General features: G+C 42.1%; 1 protein-coding gene across 2 annotated transcripts in view; it reads left to right on the forward strand.

Annotated features, from left to right (window-relative positions):
* The window catches only part of LOC138976167 (uncharacterized), a 23,624-nt gene extending 1,651 nt beyond the window's left edge, over positions 1-21,973 (forward strand). The window contains exons 3-7 of one of the 2 annotated variants that reach the window (XM_070349007.1): positions 3,002-3,067; positions 10,243-10,338; positions 15,788-15,979; positions 16,948-17,088; positions 21,530-21,973. In XM_070349007.1, the coding sequence (XP_070205108.1) occupies positions 3,002-3,067; positions 10,243-10,338; positions 15,788-15,979; positions 16,948-17,088; positions 21,530-21,817 (783 nt within the window). In that variant the 3' untranslated portion in view covers positions 21,818-21,973. The remainder of the gene's footprint in view (positions 1-3,001; positions 3,068-10,242; positions 10,339-15,787; positions 15,980-16,947; positions 17,089-21,529) is intronic. The other variant, XM_070349008.1, reaches the window with a different exon arrangement.
* Positions 21,974-22,060: the final 87 nt, after the last annotated feature.

A 22,060-nucleotide genomic window follows, 5' to 3' on the forward strand; every position in this document is an offset into this window, starting at 1 on the left:
TCAAGACTAGTGGTCGGTGAAACCGTCTGTCTTTCTGTTTGTCTGTCTGTCTGTTTGTATATATCCATCCATCCGGCAGTCCTGGTCTGGTTTCTTAGTTAAGACCCCACATAAATAAAAAAATCTGCACGGATCTGACTGACGCAAGACTGGTGGTTTGTGAAACTGTTTGTCTGTGTGTCTGTCTGTCCGTCTGTTTTTTCGGATCACACAATCTCGTTTCTTAGACACACACACACACACACACACACACACACACACACACACACACACACACACACATACACACACACACACACACACACACACACACTCACTCTCTCTCTCTATCTCCCTCACTCCCTCTCTCTCTCTCTCTCTCTCTCTCTCTCTCTCTCTCTCTCTCTCTCTCTCTCTCTCTCTCTCTTTCTCTCTCTCTTTCTCTTTCTCCCTTTCACTCTATTCTGGTGCATATCCTAAACTTTTGTTTGATTGTTGTAACAAGGTTAATTTAAAGGTACTGAACTTGTCAAATCCAGGTGCACGGAGCCCCTGGGGCTTTTAGTCAGCTATCCGTTAGAAGAACTACCAAGTTTCATTGACTTGCACCCAAAGAGTCAAGAACTGCAATTTTTTTACGAATTAATTTCGTACTCGGACCCGGCTTTCTTTCTTTATTTATTTGGTGTTTAACGTCGTTTTCAACCGTTCAAGGTTATATCTATATCGCTGGTCTTGAGCTATTTTTGGATCTAAATTTAGATCAGGAAGATCACTACATCATGCACAAAAATCAGACGTCATCATGAGTTTGTGTAAAACAAAATGGAGGCCGGAATCACTCAGTTGAATCGAACTCCGACCAAACACCACGTAATAACTAGGTTAATTTATGCACTCGCGTGAACAAGAAACTGTCGAGCTTCACAGATGTCGTCGTTGGGTAGTTTTGGGTTTGTTTTACTGCCATAGGAGGATTTTTGAACTGTAAATGCACTCAGCTGCAACAAAAACGCAAAACGAAGGCTGTGAGCTGCACTGTACCTTTAAAGTCTCAGTTTCAATCTCTCTCTCTCTCTCTCTCTCTCTCTCTCTCTCTCTCTCTCTCTCTCTCTCTCTCTCTCTCTCTCTCTCTCTCTCTCTCTCTCTCTCTCTCTCTCTCTTTTTCTCTCACTCTTTGCGTAGTGTTTGCATTTCCTTGTGGCATTACATTCTTCGAACAAAATGGTTTATGGAGAAACTGGTCGCTACCCGCTGTTTTTTAGAACAACAGTGAAGTGTATAAAGTATTGGATTAAGTTAACCAGGTTGCCCATGACACGCCTTAGCAGGCAGGCTTACAACATGTTACTGGCACAGTCTGAGGCAGGTAGAGAGAATTGGACAACAAAGGTGAAGAAAGAAATTGGTTGAGAATGGATTTGTCTTCGTATGGTTAAGTCAAGGAGTCGGAATGGAGAGGCATTTTTTTTAGACAATTTAAGGACAGGCTTATTTGTTGTTATAAACAGAATTGGCATTCTGAAATAGAAGAAAATGTGAAGTATAAGTGGTTTTATTTCTTCAAAATGTGCATTTCAAGCAGAGAAATATTTGTGCATTACGGATAGATGTAGAAGGGATAATTTTGCAAGATTCAGACTGAGGACATGTGGTTACACTGGTTTATATAGCAATAAACAGTGGTTTGTAATTGATGAACAAGTACAAAATTGTTTATGTCCATTGTGTACAGAGGAACCAGAAGATGAAGATTGAAGTCCACTTCCTCTTCAAGTGTAAATGTTATGCGAGTTTGAGACAAAAGTTTGCAATTTTAGAATGTGCGTCCTCTCAGCCCGACATGAACACGGTGTTTCGACTGCTGGCATCGAGTGATTTGAGAGTGATGAGATCACTTGCATGTTTTATTGCCATGGCTTTGGATATAAGGAAGAAAAAAATTGAAGAAAGAGAATATACATTGTAGAGTATTAAGCAAACAACAGATGGGTGGTCTGTTCCCATAACATTCTTAATGATTTAAGTTTTAATGATGTGTTTGATGCTTTTAGACATTTTAACGAATTTTAATGCATTATTGTATGATGATTATGCAACTGGGAGGAAGAATCCGTGTGTGAGCGCGAGCGTACGTTTGTGTGTGTGGCAGAGAGAGAGAGAGAGAGAGAGAGAGAGAGAGAGAGAGAGAGAGAGAGAGAGAGAGAGGAGTGTACATGTGTTTGCAGAGATGGTTATGTTTATTTCTTCTGTAAATTATATCCCCTTGTCTAAAGGGCTTTTAAAGCTGAGGACAATAAACTCTCAAAGCGTCAAAGCGTCTCTCTCTCTCTCTCTCTCTCTCTCTCTCTCTCTCTCTCTCTCTCTCTCTCTCTCTCTCTCTCTCTCTCTCTCTCTCTCTCTCTCTCTCTTCGTGATTTGCGATGCCAGTTTATTCCTGCTAAGTTTTATAGAAACCCAAGTTTACACAAGTTTTCTATGCTTATGGCATGTGAATGAAGGTATTGTTCGAAAGTTATCAGTTTATGTGTACAAAGCATTTCGGCTACGTAGTGTTGTTATGTCTTAGTTCATGTAAGCCTACGATATATTTTATTTGAAATGTAATGTCTTAGTTCGTGTATGATGTGTGCAAATGTCATTATGTTATATGTTCACCCCCCTCATAAGGGGCTATGGCCTAAATGAGTAAACAATCCAATCCAATCCAATCCAATCTCTCTCTCTCTCTCTCTCTCTCTCTCTCTCTCTCTCTCTCTCTCTCTCTCTCTCTCTCTCTCTCTCTCTCTCTCTCTCTCTCTCTCTCTCTCTCTCTCTCTATATAGTAACAAGACGTTACCAGTGTTTTAAAGAATTGCTTGAATGATCAAAAATCTAAATGTTATGACAGGCGAAACCTAAAAGGTGTGTGTGTGTGATTGTGTGTGTGTGTGTGTGTGTGTGTGTGTATGAGTGTGTGCGTGTATGTGTGTTGGCGTGTGTGTGCGTGTGCGTGTGTATGTGTGTGTGTTTTTGCTTGCAGGGTTTCTGTCTTACGGCGACTTTTACCTTCATGGAACAACGCTTTTCAGAGATGTTCTCAGCTTTGGTAGGTTCTGCGTTGTACATGCTCTTACTTCATTGCATTTATGGTACAGTCTTCACAAACCTGTATGCTGTTATTACTCATTGTCGCACATCGTAAAACTTTCGCGGGGTCATCTGTAATTTCATGTTACTTTATTTTTTTTTACTTTTCTTTTTACATTTTAGTCAAGTTTTGACTAAATGTTTTAACATAGACGGGGAATTGAGACGAGGGTCGTGGTGCATGTATGTCCGTCTGTGTGTGTGTGTGTGTGTGTGTGTGTGTGTGTGTGTGTGTGTGTGTGTGTGTGTGTGTGTGTAGAGCGATTCAGAGAAAACTACTCGACCGATCTTCATGAAACTTGACATGATAGATCCTGAGTACGGCATCCCCAGTCGTCATATCCGGCTTTTCGTGAAAGTTGAGGAGGCACTGACTGTCACGCTCTCATTTTTAAACCAAATTGGTTGAAATTTTGGTTAAGTAATCTTCAACATAGCACAGACTTTGGTATTGCATTTCGGCTTGTAGGCTTAAAAAGTAATTAATGAGTTTGGTCATTACAAATCTGAAAATTGTAATTAAAATTATTCTTTTGTAAAACGATCCAAAAAAATAATTTTTATCTTATTCTTCATCATTTTCTGAAAAAAAACCCACCCATATAAATATGTTATATTCGGATTAAAAACAAGCTACAAAAATTAAAAATATGAAAATTATGATTACAATTAAGGTTTCGAAATCGATTTAAAAACAATTCCATCTTATTCCTTGTTGTTTCCTGATTTCAAAAACATATAGATATGTTATGTTTGGATTATAAACAAGCTCAGAAAGTTAAAAAGAATAGAGATACAGAAAAGCGTCATATCCTGCTCAGCGCAACCACTTCCGCGCTGTATTGGCTTGTCAATTTCACTGCCATGGCCAGGCCATGTTGGGTTTGATGCGTGCATGCCTGGTTTTCTCCTGTAGATGGGTGTCGGCACAGGAGGTCTGCCCGCTGTCCTCAGCCAACATGCTCCGTCTTCATGGCAGCTCAAATTTTTTATCGAGGTTCTCTCCTCTAGATCCGCCGTGTTTCGCCTAGGGGCTTGCGCTGCCTAGTTGATAGGGTCACCTCGTAGAGGATGTGGTCATAGACCACGCACGGTCGGTCTTGGGATAGGGAAACGTTATGCTAGTCCGGAGGGATTACGCCACAATGGCCACCTCGCGAAGACCCAGGGTCCTAGACTAGGGAGGTCCAAGGGGGAGCACCGGGAGGGCTACCCCTCTACCCGCACCTCCAACACAATCCCTTCCCCTGGTAGCTTCATCCCCAAGGAGGAAACAGAGCTACCTGCAACACCCCAATTTCACTGCCTTTTCCACGAGCGGGGGACTTGGTGAAAAAATGCAGTGCGTTCAGTTTTATGCTGTGAGTTCGACAGCTTGACTAAATGTAGTAATTTCGCCTTACGCGACTTGTTTCTTCTTCAGATATTCTGGCACGTCATTAATGTGTGATTATTTACCCCTTTCACACTTCCGCAAACAAGACTGCGGATTGCTGCGGACGGTGATCCGCGGACCTCTGCAGGAAAAAACTCCGGACGTGAAGATAAACAACGATGCACGTGTGAAACGCGGACAGCTACGTTTTGATTGCGTGCCGTCGCCGTGTTGACCGCGGATTCGCTGCGGATTGATGGCGGATAACACCGCGGATCCACAGCGGATGTTGGCAGATGGCGGCGGTCTATCAACGGATGGTTGCGTTCAGTGGGCGTGCAGACGCCGTGTCAAGTGCGGACATTACGGATCGCTGCGGACGATTGCGGTTTTACGCCAACTTTTCGCGGATAAAACGCGGTTTGAGACCGTTAAATTTGGCGTCCGCGGGCCCACAAATCACTGCGGAACGTCACGGATGGGCAAGTTCGGGATATTTCAAGGGCCAGAATCCTGGGGATTTCGGCGTTCACTGCTACCTACGAATATACATCTGCTGAAATAAGTGCTGAACTATCTTTTTGTGAGGTGTTTATATTTGACCTGCTGTTATCTACTGGTATCTACTGCTGTCTACTGTAGTATATCACAGAGCAGAGTTCTGAAGATGCACATTGATGCTGGTTTACAAACAAAAATGCTGATGCATGTGCAATCATGTCTGCAGTTTGCCGTACAGCAAGAACAATATGATACAGTTCAAAGAATAAGAAGACAGAATAAGTATGTGGGTCAGACCATGGTTGAATCGCAGACCTCTCTTTGGCCATTATGAGCTACTGATAAGGGAACTGCATGAAGACTTTCGTTGATATCAGTCGGATGGATCCAGTTGCATTTAATGAACACTTGACAAGAATTGAGGGCAGGATTACCAAGCAGCAGACCCACTGGAGGAAGCCCTTGGCTCCAGGACTGAAGTTGGCTATTACTTTGCGCTACATGGCAACTGGTGACTTTGCCGTATGGCTTTAGGGTTGCCCACAACACTATCTGTCCCCTAGTGATATAATTCTGTCAATACATAATTGAAGAGTTTGCAATTGAAGTCCTGGCTTGTCCCACCACTCCAGAGGGCTGGAAAGAAGTTGCAACCGGATTCTACAAGAATTGGAACTTTCCTCATTGTGTGGGTACAATAGATGGTAAGCATGTCGCAATGATGTGCCTTGGGAAGTCTGGCAGCTTCTACTACAACTACAAGGACTTCTTCTCCATTGTGCTGCTGGCCCTGGTGGATGCAGACTACAAGTTCTTGTTTGTGGACATAGGACATTCTGGTTCAGGATCAGATGCCGGGGTGTTTGCCTCAACTCCCCTGAAGGAAGCCCTAACAGATGGCATTATTAACCTCCCAGAACCTGAACCCCTGCCCAATGATGACAAGTCTATAGCCTTTACATGGTTGGAGATGACGCATTTGCACTGAAAACCTGGATGATGAAGCCCTTATCTCTCAGACAGATGACACATGAACAGAGATTCTTCAATTACAGAGTGGCAAGAGCAAGTAGCCTAGTGGTTGAAACTGCTTTTGGACTACTTGCTGCCCGCTTAAGATGTCTCCTGACAACCATGACACAAAGTCCAGAGAGAGGCAGCATTATCCCATGACCTGCCTCTTTGTCTCTGTTAGCTGAGGAGGGGATTATTTTGGATTATCCATCACAACCATATGAATTATCCATCACAACCGAGTCTCGATCTCACCTGTCATTGGTCTTTGTCTTTGGTCTCAGAGTACAACTGAATAATTTATAGAGGTCATCTGCATATTTATCGTTAACTCAGGACTACTTTTTTTTCAGCAAAACGATTGAGATATTCTGCGTTATAAAAGTCGAACTCACGTTTGGCTAACGATCTACAAACATTGACATCAGAAGAAATAAAGAAAACAAGAAAGAATGCACATAATCTGCTGGGGTGAAAAGAGCTGAGTGAAGATTATGAGTTGTCCGACGTGGTGAGACTGAGAGAGAGACAGAGAGCAGGAGAGAGAGCGACAGAGACACACAGTGATTCAAGGCGAACCACTCTAGTAAAGTTGTCGTAACGAGGTACGCTTCATGGGCAACCGCTTAGATCAATCCCAAGAGCATCCTGATTCAAAATCTTGAGCGACAAAATAAAACTTACACTAAAACAGTATGCTTATAGTTTTTTGACTCACATGCGAAGCAAAAGTGAGTCTATGTACTCACCCGAGTCGTCCGTCCGTCCGTCCGTCCGTCCGGACGTCCGTCCGTCCGGACGTCCGTCCGGAAAACTTTAACGTTGGATATTTCTTGGACACTATTCAGTCTATCAGTACCAAATTTGGCAAGATGGTGTATGATGACAAGGCCCCAAAAAACATACATAGCATCTTGACCTTGCTTCAAGGTCAAGGTCGCAGGGGCCATAAATGTTGTCTAAAAAACAGCTATTTTTCACATTTTTCCCATTTTCTCTGAAGTTTTAGAGATTCAATACCTCACCTATATATGATATATAGGGCAAAGTAAGCCCCATCTTTTGATACCAGTTTGGTTTACCTTGCTTCAAGGTCAAGGTCACAGGAGCTCTTCAAAGTTGGATTGTATACATATTTTGAAGTGACCTTGACCCTGAACTATGGAAGATAACTGTTTCAAACTGAAAAATTATGTGGGGCACATGTTATGCTTTCATCATGAGACACATTTGGTCACATATGATCAAGGTCAAGGTCACTTTGACCCTTATGAAATGTGACCAAAATAAGGTAGTGAACCACTAAAAGTGACCATATCTCATGGTAGAAAGAGCCAATAAGCACCATTGTACTTCCTATGTCTTGAATTAACAGCTTTGTGTTGCATGACCTTGGATGACCTTGACCTTGGGTCAAGGTCACATGTATTTTGGTAGGAAAAATGTGTAAAGCAGTTCTTAGTGTATGATGTCATTGCTATGTAAAGGTTAAGGTCAAGCATGTGAGTCGTATGGGCTTTGCCCTTCTTGTTTCAGTTGTTATCGCTTTTAGAGCATTGATTGCTAAATATGGTTCAACAGAACAAGGCTGTCTCATCAGTCGTCTGCTACAGATCTATCGTCTGCTGCGATACGCACCCTCTGCTGCAGGATCTGTCGTTTGCTATACATGTACATGTAGTATCTTCGGCTCAAGTTGACCAGCATGGAAATTGCCATTTTCAAAGTTGGTGATACTGTTAGAATAAAAGGTGGCGAAGAAGGTCGGATCTTGGACATCCAGAGACCACTAGGCTACATGCGTTGCCGCATAAAAACAACTCGACAGTGGTGCGCCGTTTTCCCCCAGACAGATACCTCGCCTAAGACAACGACAGACATCAAAGTTAGGCTCACCTAAATCAGTAAGTGACGATTGAAGAAGTAGGTAATACAAATTTGAACACTGAAGCACAAAGGCTCGAATAAGCACAAACTCAGCAATCATCTTCATCGCTTGTAAAATCACACACGCGGTCTTTCGAATCCCGCTGAACTCAGGTCCAAAATGAGTTACTTCCCTTCGGGTATCATTCTCTCCCGTCGCTAGAGCTGTGAAGCGAAGATTATCAGAATGCGGTCTTTTGCAGTTGTGACGAATGCCAGCTCGGGTAACCGACTGAAACCAGCCGGTAACTGCACAGTATCAAATGCATTCAAATCCTGGAAACAAAAAGACAAAAGGGGACTCGTTTCGCACATGAATATCATGACACGATTTTCGGTGGCAGAAGGTTTGATGAGCAGTAAACAGGCACTCGCAAAGTTTGTGTCAAAAAGTTAGGTTTTTTAATGAAAACGTCGGAGTAATGGGATAAAAAGCTTACACACCTCGTCCTGAATATCGTGCATATTTTCCCTCGGGTCGATTTACAGGTATTACCTCGCCAGAGGCTCGGTAATACCTGAAAATCGACCCTAGGGAAAATATGCACGATATTCAGAACTCGGAGTGTGTAACCTATATTTATCACCTTTGCCAGCTGTGTCCTGCACAACTTTTTGAGGATCAGGAACCCTACCCTGGACGTTAGTTTAGTGGACCATGATCAGCCAGCCAACCATGACTTCATCCCAGGATCGTGGAGAGAAAATGCACATCTGCCAGACATTGAGCCACGTCCTCTGCGTCTTCTGGTCATGATGAAGTGTTGTGGTCCGCCGCGGTCGTTTGAATGGCTGGAAGACCGCAGAGCACCGCCTTAAGTACGCAAGGGAACGTCGGTGGAACGTCGTTATCCGCGGCATTGCGCAAGTAGTCCGCGAAGACCGCTGTCAACAGGTATTCAGACCGCCAGTCAACCGCAGATGCACACGTATACTTTACGGTTACCCATGTGCTATTATCCGTTACGAGTCCGCTGAGTGAACGAGTCACAAACGCAGACAACCGCAACTAACACGCAGCTAACCGCAAGACAAACGCCTTGCGGACTGCTGCGGACACATCACGTTGCTAACACGTGCTCTGCGGAGAAAACGCGTGCTCTGCGGAGGAAACGCGTGCTCTGCGGACTGACTGCGTTCTCTACACGGCCAATTTTCCCCGCCAGTGTCCGCAGCCAAAAATTAAACCAGTTTGATTTTTTCCGATCTTCTGCGCGGACTACTGCGGTCTTCTGCGGTCTTTGCGGACCACGGCGGACATCTGCGGACTGCTTCTGCGTTACTCACACGGATAGCTGCGGAGTGCCGTCCGCAGCTATCCGCAGTCTTGTTTGCGGAAGTGTGAAAGGGACTTCCGCGGACAAAAAAAACCCTTAACGTTCAGGTTATCTCGAAAGTTTTCTAAGCTAGACCTTTGAAACTTTGCACACTATAATAGGGTTTCATAATCTCACAACGTGACCCCAGCTGGGTTGACCGTCGTCAAATGTTGGTGTCAAAGCGGGGTCATGTTCGTTTCATAAAACATAACGTTAAGGTTACCTCGTATATTTTTGAAGCTAGAGTTTTGACGCTTTGCACACTTCTGGGGTTTGATAATCTCCCGTCTTGACCTAAGTTTGATTGACCCTCGTCAAGTTTTTGGGTCACAGGGGGTCATGTTTGATTCATAAAAAAACTTATCATTGACGTTATCTCAGGCGTTTTTGAAGCTAGAGCTTTAAAACTTTGAACAATTCAATTTTTGGTTGACCCCCGTCACGTTTTTGGGTTTTGGGGTCACACCGGGGTCATGTTCGTAAAAACTTTTACGTTGAGGTTTTCTCGGTTATTTTTATTGAAAAGCATCCAAATTTCACACAGTTGTAGATGTTAATAATCAGCAGACATGACCAACATTTTGTTAAATTTTCAAATTCACAGCATGAAAATGCTTGCTTGAAAAGATGTTCAACACTGAAAATTATCACTGAACTATCAAGAATATAAGTCTTGACCTCAGCTATGATGACATTGGTCACAGCTTAGTGTCTTGTGATTTTAGTCTTGGCTAAACTATTGGTGATTACATCATATTATGATGTCATATTGTCAGAGATGAGGTCACGCAAATTTCTGAGTACTCATGTTTTGTCTTAGCCAGCCAAAAATTAATTTGGTCAAGAAAATTATGGTTCTTGTAATTTAAACAATCTCTTTTTCCAAAATGTAGAGGGTGTTGAGTATGAGATTAGTGATGGTGGTGAAAGGGTCGCGGTGCTGCATGTCTGTTTATGTGGGATATTCGCAGTGTTCAATAAATAAATGGATTGATACAGGTTGGTCGTCGTTTGAATCCCTCGAGAGACGAGTGGGTTTTTCAGAACCGAGAGTCGACGGCTGGGATCAGTGGCATGAAGTTCCAGAATTCGACTGTGAGCCCCTTTTTGTTGTCATTACATAGTTACATGCCCGATTGAACATTGATCATCGAAAGCAGACGCAAGAGAGCAAACTCCATCCTGAACCTTATTGATAAGTTCGCGTACCTAAAAACCTAACCGGTCGCAATAATGAATCATTTATAAGAGATGCCGTAAGCCGCCTGCTTTACGTCGTACGAACGGACATGCAACTAACGACAACAAAAGGGGCTTCACTCTGGTTTTATTGCGGGAGTTGCCTGCCCATGAGCGATGGCGTCATCCGGTTGCAAACAACAGAAAACAATAAATTCTGCGTAATTACAACCAGTTTGGTCTTATTTAGCATCCAGTCTTTTTCCATTTAGTCAAGTTTTGACTAAATGTTTTAACATAGAGGGGGGAATCGAGACGAGGGTCGTGGTGTGTGTGTGTGTGTGTGTGTGTGTGTGTGTGTGTGTGTGTGTAGAGCGATTCAGACTAAACTACTGGGCCGATCTTTATGAAATTTGACATGAGAGTTCCTGGGTATGATATCCCCGGACGTGTTTTTCATTTTTTCGATAAATACCTTTGATGACGTCATATCCGGCTTTTTGTAAAAGTTGAGGCGGCACTGTCACACCCTCATTTTTCAATTAAATTGATTGAAATTTTGGCCAAGCAATCTTCGACAAAGGCCGAGGTTTGGTATTGTATTTCAGCTTGGTGGCTTAAAAACTAATGAGTGAGTTTGGTCATTAAAAATCGGAAACTTGTAATTAAAATTATTTTTTTTATTAAACGATCCAAAAACAATTTCATCTTATTCTTCGTCATTTTCTGATTCCAAAAACATATACATATGTTATATTTGGATTAAAAACAAGCTCTGAACATTAAAAATATAAAAATTATGATCAAAATTAAATTTCCGAAATCGATTTAAAAACTATTTCATCTTATTCCTTGTTGGTTCCTGATTCCAAAAACATATAGATATGATATGTTTGGATTAAAAACACGCTCAGAAAGTTAAAACGAAGAGAGGTACAGTAAAGCGTGCTATGAAGCACAGCGCAACCGCTGCCGCGCCAAACAGGCTCGTCACTTTCACTGCCTTTTGCACTAGCGGCGGACTACGTTCAGTTTCATTCTGTGAGTTCCACAGCTTGACTAAATGTAGTAATTTCGCCTTACGCGACTTGTTTCTTTCTTCATTACTCTCTTCAAGCCTGCTCGTCTATATAATCGAGCTGCACTGCGCTACGTTCAACCGCTGTACATTTCTATGAAAGCTTACCATTGCCAAACCCTAGGGTTACCTTTTTCACGTGAAAATGAGTAATTAACAGTGTTAAATACTCATTTTCATTTTGGCCTCGTTTCAGTCGCAGTAGTCGGACTCTAAGAGTCCGCACTGAGAGGCTACAACGTCCAGCAAACATCGCTCTCACACTATTTCTGAAATATCTTTTAATATAGCTATTCTGATAGACACGTGGGGGAATTCGGGGGCTGTGATTAGATGGTCTCACACATCCGTATTCCGATCATCAAAGCATAACGCTACGGAAGTTGGTAATGTTTTGCCGATATCCAAAAACATATCAGCAATAACAAAGACGCATGGTTCAGGTTTACCCATCTGTACCACACGATGTTTCAATCGACTACAGCATACACTGACAATGAAAATCTACTCAGCAATGTTTTTCAGCTTTACAAATGTCAATAACATACCCTTTTCTGCTAATTTCCCGATGAAACAGGACTAAACCAATTATTTTCTGTCCCTAAACACCACAAAATGCCCAAAGTCGAAAGATGTAGTTCGAACAGGGGGGTGAACAATATGTCATGGAACAGCCGTTTTTGTGTGCCTGTACATAGATGTGTATTTTCATACACATCTCTGGCCTGTGTGAGGTCAGTTGCCGACTGAGACAAACTTTCGCATTCAGCGTTTCTTACCTCGTAACTCCACACTGAACACCCCACCTCCCCTCCAAAGTATTGCTGATCGACCCTGGGAACTGACACTCATGATTGAAGTCGTTAAAAAAAAAAAGTATTGTAACTGAGTTTGAAAAATTCGCTTCATGACGAGACAAAAATAATGCCATTCACCCAAAATGAAAACTTCGCTGTCGGCGCGCGTTGTACGGATTGGCTGTTCCATTATCTCTTCCCCTCCCCTTGTTGGTTCCTATAGTTCTACAGTTGTTTTTAGTTTTACGTTGATGTTATGTTTTGGTCTTCTTCATTAGTAGCCTTTTTCAAAATTAAAAAACTCAAACTTCTTTTTGTTGCATACGAATGAACTAATAAAAAGCTGTTTCAACAGCTGTGCTTTCAAATCGAATGCACTTGGAGTTTTTCTTCCAAAGTCAGAGAGCGTGTAGCGGTGTGGCTGCGCGAAACTGATGCGCGTAAGGATTTCGTCTGCTATTAAAAACTGAGATCAACGCATCGACGCAAAAACTGTCATTTTGTCAGTTTGGAACAACAAATCAAGGTCAGAACAGTATATATGATTGCTTTTGTGTTTTCAGCGTAGCAATAGGGTCAGATATTTAGACTCGAACAAGTATAATGCGACTCGTCTTCGACTCGTCGGCATTATACTTGTCTCGTCGAAATATCGGACCCTATTGCTACGCTGAAAACACAATAGCTGTTAATAGAAGGCCTTATCGAGCAAGTTAGACGACATGAAGATGCATGTCACAGTCTTCTGCAATAGCGCTTTCCTTAACGTTGTTTCAGGTATCTTAGAAAATAATAATCGACCCCGAAAACGTTCGAATCGAATCTGTTTAAAGCAGACGGACTTTTGATCGGCTGTGGTCTCACACTTTCACATATATCTTTCAATATAATTCCTTATTCGACAAGTTGTCGGGCAGACAGCTGTACTTCATATTTGTTTCCCCTACCACTCATAAATCTGCTCTGTATTGTATTAGTGAAGGACAATCGATCCGAAAATGTTCGTATGGAGGGAGGAAAAATGGCGCCCGGCCGGACGTGTGCTAAAGGCCCGACCGTTAGCAGACGGCTCTGTTCGGCCGAGACTCTCACACTTTCACAGATATCTTTTGATTGAATATGTTATTCAACAAGTTATTGGACAGACAGCTGTATGTCACGGTTGTCTACACATGCGCTCAGCTCTTATTGTTAATTTGCATCGGATTAAAGAACTATGGACCAGAAAAGTTTCGAATCGAGAGATGTTTTGCTGTAGCTGGTGTAACAGACGCGCATGCGCATTGAACCTCCACAGTCACGAGGCACATGCACATTAGTAATTAACACGTGAAAATGACTAATTTTCAAGTTTTGGCTCTAGCAATCCGTCAGGAAGCGAGCCAATACTGAAAACTTAATAATTAACACGTGAAAATGAATAGTTAACATGTGAAAATTAGTAGTTTTCACGACATAATTGTAATTTTCTCGTGAAAATTAGTAACGTTCACCACATAATTGTAACTTTCCCGTGTTGATTATTAATTTTCAGTTTTGGCACTAGTAAGCCGTCATTTCCTTCTGTAATATGAATATTGGATGACGTCATCAAACCTTCGTTGCCTTTAAGCTCACTTGAATGGGAGCGCCGGCCATCTTGTTTAGCGTAGGTGACCTAAATGATCCTAGGGTCGCAGGTTGGAATCCAATCCGGGCCGGGACGGACATGGGTCAACATTATGTGTAGACTCAGAGACGGTATCCATGTTCCACCCCCGTGTCAACACTGTGGCACGTAAACGACCTCGGTCATTCTGCAATAAGTGCAGGTTGCTGATTACATCTGAACATGCATACGCCTGGGTAGCGCGACTCTGTTGCTGCTAGCTTTCCACTGGGAGGAAGCGACCCGAATTTCCCAGCGATGGGACTATAAAGTAATAACAATGAAAATGAAATAAAAATGCTTTTTTGACTCACCTGAGTAGTTGGTGAGTATTAGGATTCATAATATGAGTCCGTCCGTATGTGCGGCCGGCCGGCCGTCCGTCCGTGGACAAAAAACTTAACGTTGAAGAATTCTCGAATGTTTTTCAAGATAGACCTCTAAAACTTTGCACACTTTCAGGGTTTGATGATCTCACAAAGTGACCCTTGTTTGGGCACCCTAGACACAACCGTCGAACGCAGAAGAAGAAGACCCTTGTTTGGTTTACTCCCGTCTCATTTTGGGGTCACAGCGGGGTCATGTTCGTAAAAACTTTACATTGATACTTTCTCAGTTATTTTGGGAGCAAATTCATGACTTTGCATATCTACAGATAAATGATTGATACAGATTCTGTCTAAGTTTCATTTGCGTGTAGCTGCTGGCGTTAATTTGCTTGTCAAGCAAACTCATGAGGAAAAAATGGAACGTTCACGCTGTTTCGCGCTTACAGCTGTTATCGCTGCGTGCCTCTTAAAACATGCTACGGTCACGCTTGGCTGGGCATCGCTGTAGCGTGTTTACTGGTCCAGCAAATTTGCGTCAGTGCTTACACGCACATAAAACTTTAGCAGTGTGTGTATCAATCATTTTTCTAAAGACATGCAAAGTCATAATTTTTGTGAACCCAAGGGAACAATCCTACGACGAGATTAAAAACTTCTTTCGAAAATGTGCATAACATTTTAACAAACACCTGTAACAATCCATCATTTCGCTCGAAGTATCTCTAGTATGTTGGTAAAATATTCGGAAAGTTTCAAAGCAATCCACCAAGTCATTGCTAAAGTGCAGACTTTTTTGTCGTGATACCCCTAAAAAACGACGCAAAAAGTCCCGTTTTTGACCGCTCTTGCGATCGACACCTGCATCAGTAGGAATAGCATAGCACGCGAAATACGCAAGGTAGCAAAATTAGTTCAGTGTAGATAATTGGTTTGAATTTCTTCTTGTATGTAAAAGTTGCAACGTTTTGCCTATTGTGATTTTTTGTCGATTTTTCATTCGGCTCTTCCGTTTTTGTCTGGTCGATTTTGAGGGTAGCCTTACTTGAGCGGCGGTCACGTGATCCCTGTAAAAGAAATATTTAATCCAAATGGTGATCCTGAAGGTTAAGTGAACGGCCTTCTCTGGCATATAAAGTGTTAATAAAATGACACGGGGATTAATGCTTTAATTTGGGTTTAAAATTTGTTGCAATATCTTTTTGGCCAAGTTTATAAACTCAATGCGTTGAATTTTTAAAAAAAAATATGAATTTCATGTCTCGAAGGGGAGTCGTGTGCAAGCATTTGCTTTTCTTGTTTACAAGTCAAGTCAAGTCAAGTCAATATTTATTTTTTTAAAAACCACCTAGGGTTACATGAATTCTAAAAAAATAAATTGCAATAAACACGCCAAAACAAGATATGTAATAATTAGACACAACACTTCAATTTAACCGAACATAAATCAAGCTTAATTCGTAACTAAATAATTGTAATCATATATATATATTTTTTTTTTTTTACAAAATTACAGGGATACGCGTGTATCTTTTACCCCATGGCTATGCTGGTGGTGGTGTACATGGTGCACCTCTTCTACAACAGTCGCATCAACGCCCAGACTCGCTACGGGAACCTCAACGGCCATCTCCAACTCGACCTGATGTTGGGTACCATATACGGCCTCGCGTGTATCTTCGCACCCGGCAAGCTTAGCGGTTTGTTCGTAAGTCTACGTTTGCTTCTGTGTGTGTGTGTGTTTGTGTGTGTGTGTGTTTGTGTGTGTGTGTGTGTTTGTGTTTGTGTGTGTTGTGTGTATGTGTGTGTTTGTGTGGGCGTGCGTGAGTGCGAGGGTGCATTTGTGTGTGTGTGTTTCTTTAGTCAGTATGGGCGGCTGGTTCATTGGTGGGTTGGTGTGTATGTGTGCATGTGACAATGTGCTGTTTCTTACGGTTTTACCGTTTCAATGATAGGTTAATTGATTATCAAATTTTCTCGTGCTACAAGGGTTCTTCTTTAGTGGATCATTTGATGGATGGAATTCATGATGGATAGTTAAAAAACAGTACCTGCTTCTGTGTAAAGGGTAAAGTCCTTGCTAATTTCTGCCTTACTCGCTTAATTAAGTACCTAGAGGGTGAAGCTCTGAATTTACTGCACGTTTAGAAGTACCCTCAGCTTAATGGATTGATCGATGTATCGATTGATTGATTGCTTGATTGATTAATTGATGACTACTAAGCTGTGTATCTGTCCGTATCGGTCTGTAACAGGGTAACGATTTGAACTGGTTTTGCACTAACGTCTCCCGTCACACCGGCCGATTGATTGATTGATTGATCGATTGATTGATTGATTGATCGATTGATTGATTGATTGATCAAAGGTCTGGGCTGATTGCACGTGCACCCTCAGATAAGCTGATTGATTGATGGATGGATTTTTCGATCGATTGGAGTATTGAACTATTGATTATAGGCTGGACGGATGAATGGATGGGTTTACTGGTCGATTTATGTACTTCTTCTTCTTCGTTCATGGGCTGAAACTCGATCCCACGTACACTCATGTTTTTACACGAGTGGGTTTTTACGTGTATGGACGTTTTTACCCCGCCATTCAGGCAGCAATACGCCGCTTTCGGAGGGGATTGCTGTACTGATTGCTTGTTTTGATTGATCGATTGTTTAACAGGGTCAGAACGTGGACTGGCTGCACGTGTACTTGTACCGTCAAATTGGCTTCCAGACGCTGGGCATGGTCTGTCTGAATTGGATCGCACCCCGCTTCAGATCCGTGGCCAACAAGCGGGCCGTCCTCTTCTCCAGAGCACTGGTACGTACGTTGTCAACACATGTTGCAGACACTGAGAGAAAGCGAGGGAGAGAAGGGGGGGGGGGGGGTGCATGGGTCAGGTGTGATGCCGGAGGGGGAAGGGATGGAGAGGGGTGGAAGCATGACGCAGTTTACTCTGTGTGTGTGTGTGTGTGTGTGTGTGTGTGTGTAAGTGTGTGTGTGTGTACTTGCGTGCGTGCGTGTGTTTTAAGAAGAGATATTTTCCATCTCAAGTACGAGGCGCAAGTCTGTTCAGTAAAGAAAAAATGTCATCTTTCCGATTCCGCGACCGACTTAATTTTTTTTATCCCGACCTTAGAACTTTCTTTAAAGGCACAGTACGCCTCCCGTAAACCATCACAGATACTGTCAGGCTTTTACACACAGTACAAACACCCTTCCATTTGAACGCTCACCGAACGGGAACATCCTAGGTGCCCTACGTAAAGAGCGAGCAATTTTCAAACAATTAATTTTGCGGATTGTCTCCTCTCAAAATCGGACCGTGGTGCGTTTGGGCGCTAGACCTAACTTTTAAAATCTAAATAATAAATTGACAGCTTGTTACACAAACATTCTTAAATCATAAAAGAATTCTTTTTTCATCAAGACAAGATCAGTACAAATCGAAGTTTTCAAAATTTGAAAAAAGAAAAGCCCGGAAGCAGGGTCACGCAAGGTCGTGGTTCTCGTAGCAGACGACGGTTTATGCCCATCGCCAGTTCCTCTGAACAGTCAAAAACCATCGCTAGAGTTCTTGTGAATCACAGCCGTTTGTTTCGTATACTAGATTCAGCGGTACATAATAACGTACTATTGCAGATAAGCTTACAGCGAGTCGCTTCAAATTACAAACTGACGACTACATTGTGAAACAAGAGGCGAAGCCTTCAAGGCTCACGTAAGAAATCAACAAACAGTAACACAAACTCAATCATTCCGTCACACTTACACACACACAGTCGGCATAGGTGACACGGTGCAAGAGTGCGAGACACTTGATCTAGATCTGTCTGCCTGTAGCCTACTTACTTACACGACTGCCTGAGATGGCCAGATCGACACTGCGCTTTCGACAGCGCTGCGCTTTCGACAGCGCTGCGCTTCCTCGCGCAGACACTGGAAACACACTGTGCAGATTAACCTGTAGGAAATCTCCTTTGGTATCTTCTTTATCTATTTTTCTGGAGCTACGAAACCGAACAATGTAAAATCGTCTTCTCCGAATCGGCGAACTGCAGCTCGGTGATAACTGTATCTATACCACAATCCTTCACGCGATCTGACCTAACCTTGACCCCTGACATGGTCTACATACCACACACGACACAAACCAGTCACCTGTTATTACCCCCCCCCCCCCCCCCCCCCATAAAAAAAACCACCACCCGTTTTCTTTGGATACACACTTTAACTACATACGTGCCGACGAAATGTTGATCATTGCTTCAATACTTTGAAGCTGTTGCTTAAATAATAACCAGGTAAAATTAGTATTTCGGTGTTCAGTCAAATGTTAAAGTTTCTACCACAGACATACATACATACATACATACATACATACGCACGCACGCACAGACAGACAAAAGTTAGCATCGCATAGGCTGCACTTACGTGAGCCAAAAAGGAAACTGGATCACAAGGGTTCACGATGGCTCAGGGGTAAGATAAACCACGCAAAAATGAATTCTTTGAAAATTGCTCGCTCTTTACGGAGGGCACCTAGGATGTTCTCAAGCGGTGAGTGTTTAAATGAAAGGGTGTTTGCACTGTGTGTAAAAGCCTGACAGTATTTGTGATGGTTTACGGGAGGCTTACTGTGCCTTTAATGACACAAATCGGTTTTTGCACACTTTCCAATGTAACTCTTCGTCAACATCCAAGGCGGGACGCAACTCACACCATTTTCAGTCAATAAAAAGCCACATGCGCCTGTGTAAATAAGAAACTTAGGCTTCAATAAAAGCAACAAGTCGCGTAAGGCGAAAATACAATATTTAGTCAAGTAGCTGCCATTTTTCAGCAAGACCGTATACTCGTAGCATCGTCAGTCCACCGCTCATGGCAAAGGCAGTGAAATTGACAAGAAGAGCGGGGTAGTAGTTGCGCTAAGAAGGATAGCACGCTTTTCTGTACCTCTCTTTGTTTTAACTTTCTGAGCGTGTTTTTAATCCAAACATATCATATCTACCTATATGTTTTTGGAATCAGGAACCGACAAGGAATAAGATGAAAGTGTTTTTAAATTGATTTGGACAATTTAATTTTGATAATAATTTTTATATATTTAATTTTCAGAGCTTGTTTTTAATCCGAATATAACATATTTATATGTTTTTGGAATCAGCAAATGATGGAGAATAAGATAAACGTAAATTTGGATCGTTTTATAAATTTTTATTTTTTTTTACAATTTTCCGATTTTTAATGACCAAAGTCATTAATTAATTTTTAAGCCACCAAGCTGAAATGCAATACCGAACCCCGGGCTTCGTCGAAGATTACTTGACCAAAATTTGAACCAATTTGGTTGAAAAATGAGGGCGTGAGTGACAGTGCCGCCTCAACTTTCACGAAAAGCCGGATATGACATCATCAAAGACATTTATCTAAAAAATGAAAAAAACGTTCGGGGATTTCATACCCAGGAACTCTCATGTCAGATTTCATAAAGATCGGTCCAGTAGTTTAGTCTGAATCGCTCTACACACACACACACACACACGCACGCACGCACATACACCACGACCCTCGTTTCGATTCCCCCTCGATGTTAAAATATTTAGTCAAAACTTGACTAAATATAACAAGTCGCGTAAGGCGAAAATACAATATTTAGTCAAGTAGCTGCCATTTTTCAGCAAGACCGTATACTAGTAGCATCGTCAGTCCACCGCTCATGGCAAAGGCAGTGAAATTGACAAGAAGAGCGGGGTGGTAGTTGCGCTAAGAAGAATAGCACGCTTTTCTGTACCTCTCTTTGTTTTAACTTTCTGAGCGTGTTTTTAATCCAAACATATCATATCTATATGTTTTTGGAATCAGGAACCGACAAGGAATAAGATGAAAGTGTTTTTAAATTGATTTGGACAATTTAATTTTGATAATAATTTTTATATATTTAATTTTCAGAGCTTGTTTTTAATCCGAATATAACATATTTATATGTTTTTGGAATCAGCAAATGATGGAAAATAAGATAAACGTAAATTTGGATCGTTTTATAAATTTTTATTTTTTTTTTACAATTTTCAGATTTTTAATGACCAAAGTCATTAATTAATTTTTAAGCCACCAAGCTGAAATGCAATACCGAAGTCCGGGCTTCGTCGAAGATTACTTGACCAAAATTTCAACCAATTTGGTTGAAAAATGAGGGCGTGACAGTGCCGCCTCAACTTTCACGAAAAGCCGGATATGACGTCATCAAAGACATTTATCAAAAAAATGAAAAAAACGTTCGGGGATTTCATACCCAGGAACTCTCATGTCAAATTTCATAAAGATCGGTCCAGTAGTTTAGTCTGAATCGCTCTACACACACACACACACAGACACACAGACACACGCACATACACCACGACCCTCGTTTCGATTCCCCCTCGATGTTAAAATATTTAGTCAAAACTTGACTAAATATAATGAAACAAATAACAAACTTTTTTTTTTTATTAATTTTTTTAATAGACGACGTACTCCTTCAAATTGTGTTTGGCCTTGTCATCAGAAAACAGCTATTTAACTTGTCTTTTTACATTTAGTCAAGTTTTGACTAAATGTTTTAACGTAGAGGGGGGAATCGAGACGAGGGTCGTGGTGTATGTGCGTATGTGTGTGTGTGTGTGTGTGTCTGTCTGTGTGTGTGTGTGTGTGTGTAGAGCGATTCAGACTAAACTACTGGACCGATCTTTATGAAATTTGACATGAGAGTTCCTGGGTATGAAATCCCAGAACGTTTTTTTCATTTTTTTGATAAATGTCTTTGATGACGTCATATCCGGCTTTTCGTGAAAGTTGAGGCGGCACTGTCACGCCCTCATTTTTCAACCAAATTGGTTGAAATTTTGGTCAGGTAATGTTCGACGAAGCCCGGACTTCGGTATTGCATTTCAGCGTGGTGGCTTAAAAATTAATTAATGACTTTGGTCATTAAAAATCTGAAAATTGTAAAAAAAAATATTTCTTTTATAAAACGATTCAAATTTACGTTTATCTTATTCTCCATCATTTGCTGATTCCAAAAACATATAAATATGTTATATTCGGATTAAAAACAAGCTCTGAAAATTAAATATATAAACATTATTATCAAAATTAAATTGTCCAAATCAATTTAAAAACACTTTCATCTTATTCCTTGTCTGTGAGTTCGACAGCTACTTGACTAAATGTTGTATTTTCGCCTTACGCGACTTGTTGTTTGTTTGCCTTCACCTTGCAGACGATGTTGGTATCACTGCTGATCACAGTCGGAAGGTACCGCCGAGGCGACATCCCCGCAGGGATGGGTAGCAAGATCATGATGTTGCTGATGGTCGCCAGGACCTTGCCCGCAGCCCTCGGCAGCCTGCGCTACGACCAGGGCCCTGGCTGGGACGTGCCCTGGCGGGGCCTCAGGGTGCCCGACGTGCAGGTCGGCTTGGGCTCGCCCGCCGACTTCTACCACGTGCCCAAAGCCTCGGTCAAGAAGCGAAAAGGCCGAAACCGCAGCAGGGGCCGTCGGAGGTGAAGAGGAGGACACTGAGAAGATTCATTTATTGGCATGGGGTTGTGTTTTGATGGAGGGGGGATACGTACGACTCTTGTTGGTTTGTTGTTGAGGCAACATTGATAAATGTTAGTGGTTTTTTTGGTCTCTCCCGCAAAGACTTGCTGAATTTCAGGTCGGGGGGGGGGGGGGGGGGGGGGGGGGGGGGGGAGGGGGGTTGTTCGTGTGTGTAGTAAGATCTAAAAAAAAATTCACGCAAAGATT

Source organism: Littorina saxatilis, linkage group LG9 (assembly GCF_037325665.1).
Source record: "Littorina saxatilis isolate snail1 linkage group LG9, US_GU_Lsax_2.0, whole genome shotgun sequence".
In the NCBI taxonomy this organism is placed as follows: Eukaryota; Metazoa; Mollusca; class Gastropoda; order Littorinimorpha; family Littorinidae; genus Littorina; species Littorina saxatilis.